The sequence below is a fragment of the Cyprinodon tularosa genome, unplaced genomic scaffold (assembly GCF_016077235.1).
Source record: "Cyprinodon tularosa strain WSP-4 unplaced genomic scaffold, ASM1607723v1 ctg58, whole genome shotgun sequence".
Taxonomy (NCBI): domain Eukaryota; kingdom Metazoa; phylum Chordata; class Actinopteri; order Cyprinodontiformes; family Cyprinodontidae; genus Cyprinodon; species Cyprinodon tularosa.
The window spans coordinates 758,959-775,950 of record NW_024039318.1 but is presented as its reverse complement, the minus strand read 5'-3'; the positions used below and the strand labels follow the sequence as shown (position 1 = coordinate 775,950).

The 16,992-nt window shown below is 42.1% G+C and overlaps 1 protein-coding gene across 4 annotated transcripts in view; it reads left to right on the top strand.

Moving 5' to 3' along the window:
• The window catches only part of cux1b (cut-like homeobox 1b), an 82,705-nt gene that overhangs the window by 48,610 nt on the left and 17,103 nt on the right, over nucleotides 1–16,992 (top strand). The window contains exons 9-20 of one of the 4 annotated variants that reach the window (XM_038306339.1): nucleotides 4,076–4,124; nucleotides 6,823–6,927; nucleotides 8,433–8,621; nucleotides 8,770–8,828; nucleotides 8,998–9,037; nucleotides 9,129–9,225; nucleotides 10,635–11,429; nucleotides 12,851–12,934; nucleotides 14,289–14,390; nucleotides 14,493–15,046; nucleotides 15,708–15,852; nucleotides 16,439–16,726. In XM_038306339.1, the coding sequence (XP_038162267.1) occupies nucleotides 4,076–4,124; nucleotides 6,823–6,927; nucleotides 8,433–8,621; nucleotides 8,770–8,828; nucleotides 8,998–9,037; nucleotides 9,129–9,225; nucleotides 10,635–11,429; nucleotides 12,851–12,934; nucleotides 14,289–14,390; nucleotides 14,493–15,046; nucleotides 15,708–15,852; nucleotides 16,439–16,726 (2,507 nt within the window). Of the gene's footprint in view, nucleotides 1–4,075; nucleotides 4,125–6,822; nucleotides 6,928–8,432; nucleotides 8,622–8,769; nucleotides 8,829–8,997; nucleotides 9,038–9,128; nucleotides 9,226–10,634; nucleotides 11,430–12,850; nucleotides 12,935–14,288; nucleotides 14,391–14,492; nucleotides 15,047–15,707; nucleotides 15,853–16,435; nucleotides 16,727–16,992 lie in introns of all 4 variants that reach the window. The other 3 variants (XM_038306338.1, XM_038306341.1, XM_038306342.1) reach the window with 3 other exon arrangements.

Below are 16,992 nucleotides of genomic sequence, written 5' to 3'. Positions count from 1 at the left end.
ACTTTTATCTTCCAGACATGTGTGTTTGCGGTAGCGGAAAGGCCATATAAAGACACCCCAATGCGTCGTAGAGACGCTAATCAATACTTATTGTTTATCGGTTGTTTTTATACTTCTCTAACATGGCTTATCTACTTTCTTAAAAAAACTCCCTTCTTTTCCCAGTTCTTCCTTTCATGTCAGACGCGAATCATCTTAAAAGGATGCCTATAGTCATCCCCATTTGCTTACAGAAGCTAATAAGCACATGCCCGCCCACATCCACACATGCACTCACATTAAAGTATACACACACACACTCGCTCACTCACTCACTCATTCGTGAGCCTCAGGCAGTCAGGGTCCTTGACTATGTGTCGTGCTGTGATCTGAAATTTTAATGCAACGCTTTAAAGCGCACACAAACCCTCTTCAACCCTGCTCCCTCCCAGTCCTCGGAGTCCTCCCCCCCTGTCCGTTTACTGCTTGGCTGAGCAAATCGCCACTGTTTGGCTGAACAAAACTTTTAACCCTTTAACTGAGTCTGCTTGTGCACCAATGTCATTCATATCATGCCTACACACACACACTCAGAGACAAACATTCGTTCACCGTGTAAACTTCCCATTGAGGAGGACTTTGCTTGACATAATCCGACCCCCTCATCTCTTGCTTGGTTTAGGTAATCTGCCTTTTAAACACACACACACACACACACACACCGATGACGCACCATGAGAAGCTGGTTGACGTTGCAGCGTGTGTGTGTGTGCGCGTCCATCAGCAGGAGGCAGGCCTGTAGATGTACCACCAGCGCTGCTAGGGTTTGGCCAGACGCGTTTTAATCGTTTAGTCCTCGTTAAAGATTAATGATTTATTGATTTCCAAGCCCACCGGATGTTTTAAGAGACTGAATGTCTGCAGATTTCTATAAATGTTTCCTAATATTGTATACAAAATTGTTTTTTCTGTGTGTCCATTTCAAGCACCCACAAACATAAAATGGCGCAAGGATACGCTCAAACACACACAGACATACTCGCATCTCGCTCCGTTTTAAGCCTCCCTGGAATCCCTAAGGTAACATGCTGTGAAAATGCAATGTGGAGAAAGCCAAGGAAAGAAAAGAAATTGAGTGATGAAAGCTGGGGGGCAAAAAAAAAAAATAAGAAAGCCAGGGGGCTGGAGGCCTCGGTGAGGAAGACGGGATAAGAGTGTGATAGAGAAGGGGAAATGAAAATCTAAATCAGGGGAATATCCTGCTGGCACAGAGGAAGAGAGGGCGATAGATGAGAGAGGGGAGGAGGAGGGGAGTAGATGAAACGGGGTAAAAACTGGAAGGGAACGGTTAAGGGAGGGAAGACTAGAGGCAGGCTGAGGGTGGAAGAGAAAAGGAGCAGTTGAGTGAAGAGCAGGACAGAAGATAAGAGATGAAACGGCCTGTGTGAGATGGAGGGAGAGCAGTCGAGGCTCTGAGGCTCCGGGTTCCTTTCAGAAGTCCTACTCCAGTGTCACCGGGTGCACCCGCTGGCTTTCATGGCACCAAAGTCGGGTCTAATGGGTCGTTCTGGGTTCTGTTTGTCATTTAGAATGCAACTCTGTAGGTGCTTTATAGCGCCTCCTTGTGGCTGTAGCATTAAGCTTTATGTTTACGTTTTGACAGCAATGAACCGTACTCTGTCACCCTCTTTTATTGTTCAGTGTTTGATGAATTAATTCCCCCTGGGTGCATTGGCAGGCCATGGGCAGTTCCTGCCCTGCTCAGCCACTGACTGACTGTTATCATGATATGCTGAAAATCCCTTCCCTGTGATCTGCTTTGGCCCTCAGCCTCTAGCTTTGCCTTTATAATTCCCAAATACAGCCAAATCCAAAGGTTATTTAGGAAGACTTTGTGCATCTGTACTTTGATTAAACGATAACATTTGGAGCAGGAGCCGCGCTGTATTTGGGTTGCATTACCACCCATAAACGCTCTCCATTACAAGCTTTTCCAGCTCCGTGGCTCCCTGACCTTCCGTGTGCACGTGCAGGGATACGTGCTCAGTACGCACATGGGCTTCACAGTATAGCTTAAGATGGGATAAAAGCTGTTAAGGTAGCACACCATTATGTTGCCCAAACACACACCAGATCCTTTCAACTATTAAGGAAAGAATAAAAGCAGAGTGAAAAGCTCTCCCACCCACATCTGATTCCTTTTGCTGCATCGCCCGTGGCACAATGTTGACCTAATATCAACTGTGTCTGTTTTGTTAAACGCATTCAAATCAGTTGTACGCAAGCCTATGGGACATAGCGCTGTTTCGCATACTGTGACACACAAATACAAAAGCTGCGTGGGCTGTTGGGTTCACTATCAAAAGATTGCAGTCAAATCAAAAGGTCCTAATGGAGGCAGCGGTGCACATATGTGCTCACATCTTTGCTCTCTCTGCCGCTCATGCGTTCTCATCGATGTCTTAAATAACCGTGGCTACATATAGCATCTTTCTGCCACCACTTCTGATGTCTTTAATTTCAATCTTTTCTACCTTGCATTGCAAAAGTATTCACACCCTCATTTTTTTCTTGTTCCAGGCTCTTTCTGTTTGGTAAAATTCAGAAATAGGTCCTCATGTAGTGGATAACTGGGAAGAAGAACTTTTTATAATATACATCAATTGAAAAACTAGGAAAAAGTGTGCAGAGGGAGAATATTTACTATTAAAGAGTAGGGTTGTCAAAAGTATCGATACTCAAAAAAGTATCGATACTGAAATGTTGTATCCGGATACAATACTCATTTTCAAAAGTATCGAGTACCAGTCGCACCTAAACAGTCATTCATCTAAAGTGCAGAAATAGAGGAAAATGCACTTTTTAATTTTGTAAGTTTTTATCAAGCTTGCTAAATACTGTGCACAGCAAACAACCTCAAAATGTTGTTCTTATTGTTTATTGTATTTATTTATTTATAGTATTTTAATTATTAATCAAAATATTTCTGTTGAAATGTTATCCTTGTGGTATCGAAAATGGTATCGAGTATCGAATATTTTCCTTAGTATTGGTATCGAGTTGAAACGTTTAGTATCGTGACAACCCTATTAAAGAGGCCTTGTCCTAAATTGTACAGCAGGATATGTACTAGAATGAGTCAGATAAAAAGATGATCCCATGTTAAAGTGGCCTAATCAAACTGTTCCTTAATCAGAATTTTTGGTCTGCAGCACAGACCCTCTCCAGTCTGATTAAGATTAGTTTCCCAAAGAAGGATGGAATATTTTGTCCTTAAATGTGGAAAGATTGTAGAGATGCATCTAAGACGAAGATCACCTAAAGGAACAGAGAAGACAGAAGGAAGAAATGTACTATTACCCAGCCACACATCGATGTGATCCTTAAGGTGAAAAGTACAGGGGATTAAAAAAACCACAAACCTGGATGTATGTTCTCCAGAGAGTGCATTCCTGGGCTGTCTTCTTTTCTATGATTATTGTTCATTATTATTAAGCAGAAAATCAATTCAGAGTTTAAACATAAGATACATCCTGTATGTGCATTATTCCCATATCTCCCCACCATTTACATTTGTATTCATATCTGTATTACCTTATGGAAAATTCAGAACCATTTTTTTCCCAGGATCCATTGAGATCTATTATTGCACAGATGTATTCTTGCTATCTGACCTCTAGCAAGTGAGAGGTGAACCTTGGCCTCCATCCAGACCATTAGTCAGACACAATCACACAGCTTCATAGCAGATTAGTCTGCTGTATTAGGACTTAGAGCTCTATTAATGTAATCCCTCTGTTTTAGTGTGGCCCTGGTTTAGGGGCTTACGTGTGCACGCTGACACGCATTCACTTGTACAATTAAAAACATGTATGCACGCACGCACAAATGCAAGCTGTTTGAGTAATGGAGTCCACTATCGGTGGATTAAGGTGAAATCTAGACAGGAGCTAAATGGAGGCAGAATTTGTGTGCAAAATGTTCCCTTATTTCCTGGAATCTTTTTTTTTCTGTTTCCCTATAAGCTCTGCTTGTTTGTCTTTAAAGGCTGTCTATTTATGTTCTTCCTTAGATTAATCAGAACTATCTCTTCCAGGGCTGACGAGATAGAGATGGTGATGACAGACTTGGAAAGAGCCAATCAGGTAATTCAGCCAGTATCAGACTAATCTATCTTCTGTCACACGCGGAGATCAGACTTTCTACTTAATTTGTAGAGTCAGTCTCTAAATAAATGTTCAGTTAAACGGTTGTTTCATATATTTCTAGCAGCAAGTGACCAGAGGTTTGACCTTGGGGAAAAAAGAAGGGGGGGAAAAAAATAGAAAAATTAGATTTCACTGTTATTCTAAAGTTTTCAAAGAGAATAGATTTGGGAGGATATTTGTTTCCAGAGCAAAAAAAAAAAAACAAAAGAAAAAAGTTAATTCCAGACTTGACTAGAACATTTAAAGCTGTTGTTAAACTATTTTATGCAGTGTTTGTTCTAATACACCATCTATCATGGTGTTATGAAAAATATTGACATACTCACTTTTGAAAATACTTATGAATCTAAAAGTATGCATTTAAAAGAACTTAAGTATTGAACAATACAATAAAGATTTTTTTAATATCAGTACCTTTGTGTCTAATTTTCAGTCATTTTAAAAAACCTTATAACATTCAGAAACCACCTGATGTACTGAGGCATTGAACGACCTTGACCCATTTCTAAACCACCTGTAAAATAATAAAACATTACTTAAGATCCCAAAAATTTTTTTATTCTTTTATACCCATTTAGTCACTTACCAGTGCTATCATGACCATTGTAGATCATCTATAATGAACTGATCTATAGAAAATGTTTCCAGCTTTAAGAAGCTCTCAGCATCACTCTCAGAATTTACTTAAATATACTAATATGTTTAGATCATTAACCATCATTGCAAAAATGACTCTAGTTATTATCTTTAGTTGTGTCTGTATAAAATGTAGAGCTGTAGAATGGGAACTTTACCATAAAAAATGGTAACAAGAAAACCTCCCTGTCTCAGTCTGAACATAATGAAGCAGCTAAAGAAAAAAAAAAAAAAAGATTATCTTAATCTTGTTTTCTAGAGTTAATAAAATTTGTATTAATCATATGATAAAAATTAGACTTTCGGGATAGATTTGCTGAATTAGTTTGTTGCTTGGGAAAAACATAATTTTGTATGTTTTGTAAAAATCTACAGGTCAGGATAAAAAAAATAAAAAAAAGTAAGCTTTTTAATTTGATTCATTCCTAGCTAAATAATGACATCTATAACTAATCTCTAGAAAAATAATTAACTGTAAACAGGTGGCAGCCTCTCAGTGGCTGAAACGGGTTTTATGCACTGCAATCTGGCATACTCTATTATGTCTGATTTGAAGATTTGGAAATAGAAGTGAAAAATGTCCTAATTTTGACATGATTATTTCAAACTTAACCGTCTGTGTAAATCTAAAGACGGTGAGCTAGGAATGTAACTGGTGTTAAAACAATAGAAATAAGTTAAAGTCATTGCTTCATTATGTGTAAACAGAGATGCTGCTATTTTAACTTCTTGTCTCCACCCTGAGACTTTTTGCTGCAGAAAATATTCACCTGAACTCGGGCTGTGTATAAATCTGCACCTGAAAATAGGCCCAAACAGGCACGCCATTTATTCTACTTTGAGCAGCACTTATGTCCAGCTGTTTTTGGGAATCATTAAGCTCTTTCTAAAAACGCACTGGGTATTTTTGACCGTTTTTATACCAAAAGAAAAAGCTATGCTGTTCCTTTTTTTTGTTTGTTTTTTCTGGTTTTCCCTATGAGTAAGAAAACATTTGTTTTTTCTGATTGCTTACCAGTTTAAAATGTAAAGATGATCCCTATAAAACATCAATGCATCAGAGTGAAGATTCCTGCCAGTTTTCCACACACCTACTGAGCTCATTGAGCTGCAGCAAAGCTCCCAGCAGTTGTTAATAACCCTTTGCTATCTGTTAATGTCATTGTGTTAACTTCCATTGTTAGGCTAAGAGTATGATTTTGGTTAAAGGGCCAGCACGGGCATGTAATGTTAATATTAGCCCAAAGGTTAACGCTCGAACTATAATGCCACTCTTGCACACACACACACGCTCTTGCACTCTTCACACTTTGGAGTTGAGGTTTACTGAGGGTGACAGCGTGGCCTACAGCTTAGTCAGACTTTTTAGAAGCTTTTACAAGAAGAAAATGGAAAACAGGACTTTTTTTGTTTTGTTTTTGTCTGGACTAGCACTTTAACTCCCACCCAGTCAATAACAGCTCTCAAGATGGTTGCAATTAGGGACGCTGTGAGATCGGCTCCCTGTAAGTCCTAATGATGGCGAGTTGGCCGGCGTAGCAGATGATTCTAGACCGGAGCGTGGCCATGTGGTTCTGAATGTATGTCCATGCTTATTATTTCTGGTCTTTAGGGAAATATATGGTGATTTATTAAGGTAATATCAATTCTGTTGCTGTTTTACATTGTAAATATTCCCTGTGGTGTTATTGAACATTTGTTTGGGCTGTAAAGAGGGGGCCATTTCCTTTGTATACTAACGCTTCCCAGCATGATGGCAGATTGTGTAATGGAAAACCTTTATGCCTTAACTTTATTACCTTTGGCTCAATGTACGCTACAGGGATTTAGTTTTCTGCAGTGAAGTTAAAATCCTTTGGTTTTTATCAATAACTGTAAAGAAACCGAGGAAAAAATGACAGTGTGTACATTGGAGCTGGTGATGATCAGATACAATGGGGTTCAGAGTATAAAAAACACCTATCCTGACTCTCCCGTTTACATTTGTGTTTCTTTCCAGCGAGCAGAAGTGGCAGAGAGAGAGGCGGAGGTGCTCAGAGAGCAGCTGTCATCAACTAACCAATCCCAACAGCTCAGCAGTCCCACCAAGGCCGACCCTGACTCGGTAACCCACTTTCACTGCTTCTCTGATTGGATGGTAAAGAGCTGCTGATTGGCTTAAACTCCTTTAATGAACCTAGTGATTTGTGGCTGATATATTGTTTTATGCATATGTAGCCAGGGATGTTCAGAGCCGCTGGGGTTTTAGGAGTTATGCTGAATTTTATTTAATTGAGATGTATTGTATAATTAAATGAGTGGGGAGAAATGTTCCCATCATGTTTACCATGTTCTGTTTTACCGAGAAAATACAAATTCCTCATAAGAACATAAAGTGATCATAATTCATGTTGTTTCAGCGATTTATTCCTGCAGATTTTACAGGATAGCTGTATAGAACAAAGAATGGTTTAATCTCAGTTTGTTTGAACAACAAAACTGTTGATCTTTAGTAGTTATCCTCATATATTCCGCTATCGTATTTAGACTTAAGATGCCTAAACAAGCAGTGGTGGTTTTGGCGGGAATATGTTAACCTGCTGCCTTAAGGGCTGGTTATACTCCCGTAGCAATGTGTCGCAGTGAGGCTCTCTCAAATATTTTTTGATTTGAAGCGTGGTCTGCACTATGATATTCCATGCTGCGACAATGGAGGGACACAAGGGGGAAAAAGAGCAGGGTTCCAAGTGGAAAAAGGGTCCCAGAGTTCTTGCGCCACCTTTTCTAGCTGGTTTTCCGCAATGGGGGTCATACAAACAAAACAAGCTGGTAAGATATCAAACAGGAAATACGCATAGTGTGGAGCGGATGTAGATCCGACCAATATGTGACCTCCTGTCTGCAGCACTGTATTCTGTATACTGTTATTAGTATCACCAACTAGAACACTTTATAATCCTGAGATAATTGTTTTGTTTTATAAGAAGGCGACAAAATAAGATTAACTGTTTACAGATGAAACTGGGCATTAGATGTTTTCTAGATGGGTTTAAAGAAGCTTTAGATTTCATTATCTCAAGATGCGATTGTAAAAACCAATTACAACAAACTGAATTATCTCAACATAAGATAATAGAACTGATATTGCTTTAAATTGAGTCATAGGTTTCCTTATCTTCAGACCTTAATGTGGTCTTATACTGGGGTAGTAAAATAATCGCGGTTGCAATAACAACCCTATCTGGAGAACTAATCTCTATTACATCATTAAAGTCAGGCTGTATTTGCGTTTATAAGCTGAAATCAACGTACCAAATTGAGCAAGTAGCATTTACACATTTGATTAAAACCAGTTTAATGCAACTAACGTACTTAGACCACAAACACTACTGAGGTTATATGAAATGTTGGGAGTCATATATTTAATGATCCTTTGACTCCTGAAGGACTAGAGCATTTAATAGCTTGATTGAATAGACTGAATACCACAAAGAAAATGAAGCTACTATATGTATATGAATGTTTTGGCTTGTTAAGTTCCAAAATTACTTTTATTTGTAGTGGAGATTCTTTTGCAGTTAAGCGTTTTAGGCAGTTTCATGAAAAAGTTTTTTACTATCTGGCCCGTAGGATCAGGCACCAGAGGTGGCATCGCACTCCAACCTGGAGGCGGAGCTGAGGGCCAAAGAAAGGGAGACCGCCCAGCTGGTGGAGGATGTCCAGAGACTGCAGGCCAGCCTGACCAAACTCCGAGAGACCACCAGCTCCCAGATCTCCCAGCTGGAGCAGCAGCTTAGCAGCAAGTCTGCAGTTCTGAAGGTACCATTCAAACATCCACTTCCCCCTCTTTTATTTTTATTTTATACAGACTTCATCTCATTTTCCTTTTACCATGTTTGAGGTTTTTCTTCTTAAATAGCCCTCTGGAACGCATCCATGAAATATTACTTCTGTTTGTTACCCACAGGAACTGGAAGAGAAATTGGAAAAGCAAGCCGACTATGAGGAGGTCAAGAAAGAGCTAAGGTGGGGGTTAAAACAGGAGAGTCAGCAGAATTTCCTGCTGTAAATCTCTGGAGTCCAAATCAGAGGCTCGTCCTTCTTTTAGGTGTAGATAGCTACAGGATGCTAAGAGAAGAAATGTGTGCATGCCTGTCTTTTATTGAGCTAAAAGTTTGCTCTTTGATCTCCTCAGTATCCTCAAGACCATGGAGTTTGGAACCGATTCAGTGCAGGTAAAAAAAAATGGGTTAGGATAAAGTGATTGAACCTAAAGTAGTGGATTCAAACTCTTCTTTCTACCTTTGTTTTTGTTTTGTTTTTTAGGATTCTTCCAAACCACTGGAGGTGCTGCTGCTGGAGAAGAACCGGACTCTTCAATCAGAGAGCGCCGCTCTGCGCATCGCCAACACTGAGCTGAGCGGTAAGTTTTTGAGTCGACGTGAAGCAGTCAGTTCTCCAGTGTAAGATATTTGCAAAAGAGACCAGGAGAAGAATTTTTTTTTTTTTTTTTTTAAAGAGCTTCAGGTGAGGATGAGTAGGAATGGGAATATGCACACATGCAAATCAAAAAGTGGCATCAAACAGAACACATATGGGATCCATGTCTCAGATCTAAAACACCATCAAAAGTATAGAAAGAAGGAAAAAACAGCTGAATCACATTGTGAAATTCCTCCATTTAATTCAATACAATTTTTCCCATTGTTAGTTGTTCAAAGGAGCAGCTTTCATCAGGGGTTGTGACTTTTGATGCCACTTGATGTTTTATTTAAGTTCTTTTTCTCTGAGAATACTTCAACATTTATTTTTTTATTGGACGATTTATTGCCACAACCATCCATTTTAATTTTATTGGTTTAAAATTAAAACACATTGTCTAAAACTTTTGTTTTGCCACAAAGATGTCTCCATGTTGCTTACAGACAGTAATCTGTTGGGTCTAATAAATGCACCAGCAGGAGGTTCTACCTGAAAGGTAAAAAAACTACAAAGATTGTACAAAGGGGAAGAAATGAGGACACTGTTCTCTGTTCCTTACATCAGGACTCCTCTACCCTCTGCAAACTGTGTTTATGGGTTTGAAATGTCATTGCTTTAGGCTTGAATAGTTGAATAGCTTATAATTGATTAACATTCACAGTGAGAGGAGCTTACTGTCTTATTTGATCATGTTAAGTCTCAATGGTTATGCATTAAAAGGATTCTCCCAAGTACCAGAGATGAATTCTAGTCATTAAGACTAGAAAATATAGTTCTATGTCTGTATGTACTGGTGGTTGTAAAACAAATGTCTGTTTAAGGTAAAAAGAAAAAAGGGCTGAAAATCAAATGTACAAGTGTTAGTTTCATAAATAAGTGTGTGTGTTTTTTTTCTTGGAGAAAAGTTTTTTTTTTTTTTTTTTTTTTTTTTTACGAACTGAGAGACTCTGATATAGCATCTGCAGTGATGAAGACGAGGATGAAGAGGACTGGCCTGGTCTGTTGACTCCTTAAGGAAACCTTTCGAACCCAGCTCTGCTACCTCTGTGAGATAAAGTGAGCCCTGGCCTTGGGCCGGGCTAATCTGTTCACGTGGCACGGCGACAACTGTTTTGTTTGTCCTGTTTTCTTCCAGGCTGTGGCTTACAAGAAAGGTTAAAATCACAAATGCATGGGCACTTTGTCTGGGGGGGATTGGCAAAAAAGGAAAACACAAAGTTCACTATTCTAGAAAAAACTGGACTAAGATAACTTTCAACATTTTTTTTTTTTTTTGCTCTCTCTCGTTTTGGAACCCCCTTTTTTGTTGACTCCCCCATAATGCATTGTGTGTTTTGACCTTTCTTGTAGGGTCAGCCGGGAGAAAAGGGTCAGAAGAGTCCACAGCAAAGGAGGACGCCGTCAACAGCGAGCCTTCTTCCTCACCACCTCCTCCACCTCCCTCTCTCCCCTCCTCCTCTCAGCACCCATTATCTCGTACTCACATAGACCCTCTGAACACTGCCACCACCAGCAGCGAGACTCAACCCTTCACTCCTACGGGCATTGGACAAGAGCTCTACTCCCCCATGTTCCCCCTGGTTGGCAGTAAGATGGCTCTGAACTCCCTCATTCAGCGACAGCTGCTCCAGACGTTCTACTCCAAAGCCTTGCAGGACTCCTCCGGGATCCACAGTGGCGCTCTGCTGTTTACCCCCTTCACTCCGGCCCTCAGCTCCATCCCTACCTCCACCCCTGGCTCAGGGTCCGCCGCCATTCCCCTGGCAGCCAGCAGTCCCCAGCCCCCTCCGGCCAGTCCCGATATGGCTCCGGTCAACGGGAGCAGCACTGCGGGCAGCGCACCCTCCCCGTCGCCCAGCCACTCTGACGCCACCATGGGCAGCGTCCTAGACGGGGAGGACATGGACACAGCAGAGATTGCCCGGCAGGTGAAAGAGCAGCTGATCAAGCACAACATCGGCCAGCGGGTGTTTGGTCACTATGTGCTAGGACTGTCTCAGGGTTCAGTCAGCGAGATCCTGGCCAGACCCAAGCCCTGGAACAAGCTGACCATCCGGGGGAAGGAGCCCTTCCATAAGATGAGGCAGTTCCTCGCTGATGAGCAGAACATCCTGGCGCTGCGGAGCATTCAGGGACGACAGAGAGGTTAGTGTGCGTCTTTGGTGCACCTGTGCTTCCATGTTTGTGTGTCCTGTTAGTTGCCGTGTGTGAGTGCGTGTGTGTTCACAGCCCTGCACTGAGCTATCGATCAGCTTGTCAATACAGACTACCTTTTTTTTTTCTTCCTCTCTCTCTCTCCTGCCTCCTTTTCTGTCCCACACCTGTGTGCACTGAATGATTCCTGGTCACACACTGATCCCAAGAGCCTCTCCTAGCTATCGTGATCAATACAGAAACCTTTCACACATCAATAGTATTGATCGAAGGGAACTAGGAGGAAGGCAGGGGTACCGTTAACTGCGGGTAGATTCGATTAGCCCCGGCCTGCTTTTCTTAACGCATCAGGACATTTCTGATTGAAGGTGGCCTTAGTGGAACAAAAGTATTATTATTATTATTTTTAAAAATGAACCGGCACTTCGTCTGCCTCTGCTTTAGAGTCTGTTTCTGCTGTGCTTGGAGCAGAGGTTTAACTACCGCTTCCGCCACAGGTGGTAAAGATCAATGCATTTGCAGGTGCATCTCATTTCATATATAATACCATCCTGGAAAAGGTTTATCTCTGTTATAGAGTTCAAACATTATTTATTTAGATGATTTTGGCTCATAGACAACAAAAATGTAGAGTTCTAGGTTTTCTGGGAGTCTGACTTTTAGGTAAGTCTGATAATAATAGAAAACTAAAACCCATGTTTTGGTAAAAGTTCTTAACAATTTGAAACATAATGTTGTCTGACATTTCCTGGTAGATGGCAGCAGTGGGGAAGCTACACTCTGGATCTTAAAAGCTCTTTCTCTGGAGGCTTAATTTGCAAATGAAAAGCAAAATAAACTTGACATTTTTTCCTTCCACTTAACTTTGCTGCCATATTCTTGGATTACTGTGTAAATTGCCAGCTTGTTAGTAGTTACCTTTTCACAGCTTAGCTTTGTTGTTTAGGGTAAAAACTATTGATTGCAGTAGTATAGTTAAATATTGCAATAGTGGCCTAAGCATTTTGGTTTTAAAATATTTGTCCTCTGTGGACAGTAAAAATCCATCTAATTGACTGAATAGACCATTGGAAAGCAGTCATTTGAAGTTGCCACGTTGCACACAGTGATTACTGATGACTGTAATTTATTGTTCCAATCTATTCTTTTAAAAAACAAACACGTTTTAGTGCTTTTAGCTGTAAGCCATAATCATCTAAAATCACAAAAACAAGGAGTTGAAACGAGATCTGAATTTCTGAATTTTTTTTTGAATGATACACTAATTTATAGAGACGCACCTTTTGATGCAGGGTCCGTGGGATGGGACAAAGTGCAGGACGGTGTGCCGCACCCCATAGTCTAGCTGTTCAAAGGAAAGAAAGCAACACCAAAGTGCTGTAACATAGTGTGTGGTGTATTGTTTTTAACAGAGGGCTCAGGCCAGCCCCAGCTTAGCCGAGTGTTTCAGGACGCTCCGAAGCGGAGAGCCCACTCCGATACACCTTCACACACAGGTCTGTCCCCGTCCACATGCACAGATTCTGGCTCGTTGTGTCTGTGTGGCATGTTTGTGTTTGGGAGGGGGCGGGTGGGTTAAGCTGTATCAATGGTGTGTATGGGGTGTGTGTCGCCGTTTATTAACTGCGGGCAGGCATACAGTTATAAATATGCCTTGAAGGTTACCACATAGTTCCAGTGACTTGCGTCAGAGGAAAAACCAGCATGTGTATTTAAAGCTTTTTACTGGTAGTTGTTATTCTGTGGGGAGTATTTATTTGATGAAGTGTGCATGTGTGCGCTCCAAAGGGAGAAATGAAGGGACTCTCTCCCGTATTGTTGCTGTTCGTTCATTGTTAGCTCAACAGTGGGAATGCCAAGGGGGGGATGTGATGTGATATGCAGGCGCCTATTAATACTGAAAGAAAATCATCAAAAAGTTCATTTATAACAGTGGATTAATTCAAGGCAGTGATCTATTTCAGCTGTTTGTTCAATTTGATTTTGGCTTACAGCTGATGGAAATCCTCACTTCAGTTCTTCAGATAATTTTAGTGTTGAATAGAAGTTTAATAGAGATGTTTTGTGATGGCCTACGTGATCCTGGAGAAGAGACTCCCTCCACAAAGAGTACAAAACATGAAACTCTGCTGGTTAAAGAGGCGTCTGATCAGTAGAAATGATCGTAGAGTGCTACCACAGAGAGATATCCTGGATGTTTACTAAAGCTGGTCTGTTGGGTTATTTCAGTAGAAAAAGGATTGGATTTTCCAAAGTTCTGTTTTCAAATGAATCTTCTAAGTTTTTTTTTTTTTCTGTAGTCCTAAGGCAGAGTATGCCATGAAATCATAGATCAACTCGTGCTTCCCTCTCCTGACCCCTGATTTCATGTTCCAGCAGGACTTTGCACCTGCTCGCACAACCAGAAATATCACTACCTGCTTTAATGAGCATTGTATCCCTGTTCTGGACAACACTGCCATTAATTCCTGTAAAAGGAGCCCTGGCCAAATATAGAGTGCATACCATGCTGTACAGGGACAAATGTTTCAGTAGGCCCACTTTTTCTAAATTTTTTCTTTTCTTTGTGGCACTTCTGATTTCCTAAGATACTAAAATGTCAGGTTTTTATTTACTGTATTTCATAAAGGCTAAGAGGAATAAATGTTTGAAACGTATCAACCTGCGTTTTGTATAAAAGTTTTACTTTTAAATGTAAATTGCAGAGATAAATCAACTTTTTGATGATACTGTGACTTTTTGAGATGCATCTGTAGTGAGTATTTATTGTCCTTGTCGGCTGTTTGTTTTGCTCTGCTGGTCATTCGTCCTGTTTAACACACTTGTCGTCTCTTCCTGCTTCCCTTCCAGGTAACATCACCTCTCGCGTCCGCACCCCAGAGGCAGGCTCGGATGAAGCCATCAAGTCCATCCTGGAACAGGCCAAAAGAGAGCTGCAGGTGCAGAAAGCCGGTGAGTTCTAGTTTATTTCCTCTTCTCTAAGTCTGCCAGAGCGTTGAAGATGGACGTCATGTCTGTGTTTCTCCTGACGGCCCATTTCCTCTCCTTTAATAGACTTGTCCCACGCTCAGCCATCTTACACGGGACTTAAAGGAGGGGGTGGAGGAGGTATAGGGAGCGGAGGGGGCAGCGGATCAGACGAAGCCATCCGCTCCATCTTGGAGCAGGCACGTAGGGAGATGGAGGCTCAACAGGCTGCTTTGGAGCCCATCCTCAAAGCTTCGTCTGCGTCTTCCTCCTCTGCTTCTCTGTCTCAGAGGGACATCCTGGGCTCTTCTCTTACTGCCCCACTCCCACCTTACAACTCACTAGCTCTCTCCCTCAAGAAACCGCCAAGCTCCCACTTGTCCTCGCCTCCTTCCCCATCTCCAGTCCTGGACTTCAGCTCCGGTGGGAAGAGAGACGGCAGAGCTTCCTCAGGTATCGACATGTCGGCTGATGGAGGGTTCAGGTTGAGCCGCCCCTCTGAGGGTTCTGCTCGCCCCGGAAGCACTGTTGGAGGGGGTTACTGGAGAGAGCAGTGGTGGAGCAACATGCACTCCGACCACCGGCGGAGCTTATCCAGCCAGGTGGGCGAGGAAAACCACAACCAGGAGGACTCCAAAGAGGTGAGGACCAAGCCAAAGCAGAACACTTTGATCTTGACGCCTCTTCTAATCCAAAATTCACTGTTGAGGAAACTGTAGAGAGTTCAGGGTCTTCGTTTACCCATCTTTTTGTACCTATTTGTCCGTCTTTTACTCAAACTGTGTTATTTAGTTTCTGTCCATGCGACCCTCTTTCCCGGCTTCCACCTCTCTATCATTCCACCTCTCATCCAGATATCTATCCACCTAATATCCATCTATCCATTATCACTTTCCTCCTCCCATTTTTCTTTCCACTCATCTGTCCATTCATCAGTCTCTGGTCATCTGTACAGCAATTCATCATGCAGCCCATCAATCTATCATTCATCTATTCCTCTGGGTATCTCTTTTATCCACATCTCTGTCCATCTTTTTATCCCACAATCTATAACTCACCCAGCTATTCATCCATCTACTATTCTATCCATCCATTTAATCCTCTGTCTATCAGCCTATCTGATGTTTCCATCCTTCTCTACTCCTCCCTTGTTTAAGCCCTGACCACCACTCTTGTCTCAGAAGTGGACCTTAGGCTGGCATCCTGAATTTAGACTGAATTGCTCTTTAAAAATAGGAAAAAGGTGAGGGATGCTGTAAAGGGGTGGGCATGGCTGAGCTGTTCTTTTCTGTTGTGTCCCAGGGAATGCTGAGCGACAGTTTAACTCGACACAAACCTTGGAACAAGTTGAACCAGAGGAGCCGAGAGCCATCATACCTCCGTATGCAGACGTGGCTCAACGGGGACCAGGGGCAAAACGCACACATCCAGCAAGCTCAAAACCAAGGTAAACCAATCGGAACGCAGACCATCACCTGACATCCCCCTGATTAAAGCTAGTGGCTAGTTATTACTGTCAGCCTGTCACTCACCCTACCATCCTCCTCCTACCCAGCCCCCTTCCTTCTCCCACCATCCCCCCCATACCCGGTTCTGCGGCAGTGTCAGCCAGCAAGCTGCTGGTTTGTCATGTCGTAGACAAGTTAGTGTTGCAGCGCCAGATGGCAGCTCCGCATGTGTGTGTATGTGCGCGCGTGTCTCTTTTTCTCTCTGGGGGTGTAAACAGCAGCTAATGTACACTGACAGCTCCTCATGACTGCTCTCTTCCAGCCTGCTGAGCGGCACAGCAGTGCTACACAGGCACAGACAGGGAGATGAAGGAATGAGAGGAAGAAGCCAAAAAGCTTCAAACCCAAAACTTAAGCACCTTCTTTGCTTTCTAAAGGGAGTTAAATTAGCTGATGTGATTTGACTGAAGTCCCTTCCTCATCCCAGCAGGGAGGGGAGATTACTGTGTGTTTTCCCCCCTACATAATGTAACATGTCACCTAAACTGTATGATCTTTGTCACCCTGTCTGTTCCGCTCAAGCAGAGGGCACTCCCAAGACATCAGCAAGCTGCAGCCCCGCTCCCGAATCCCCGCTCAGCTCTGCAGAGGAGTCTGTTAACGGTCTCGCCGGGGATCCCCTCGCCTCGCAGTCCTCCAGCCTCAAGCCTCAGTCTGAGGATCCCTCAGGTGGGGAGTCTCAGCCGGGCACACCGCTGCCCCTACCGGGTCACTCCAGTCTCAGCATCCAGGAGATGGTAGCAATGTCTCCTGAGCTTGATACGTACGCCATCACCAAAAAGGTTAAGGAGGTGCTAACTGATAATAACCTTGGTAAGAAACAGAAACATTTTTTTTTTTTTTTTTGTTTTTTTACTGGTGTCAGATTAAAAATGATAAGAATTATGGATTTTATGTGAACTTCTCTGACAAATCTGAAGTGGTGCATAATTGTGAAAGTGAAAGGAAGATGAATTGTGCTTTTCAACATTTCTGACAACCAAAACCTGAGAATTCTAGTATACCTTAGTATTTAGCCTCAAATCAGTACTCCGTTGGAGACATTTTGATTTTACATTGAGTTTATACCTATTTTGTTT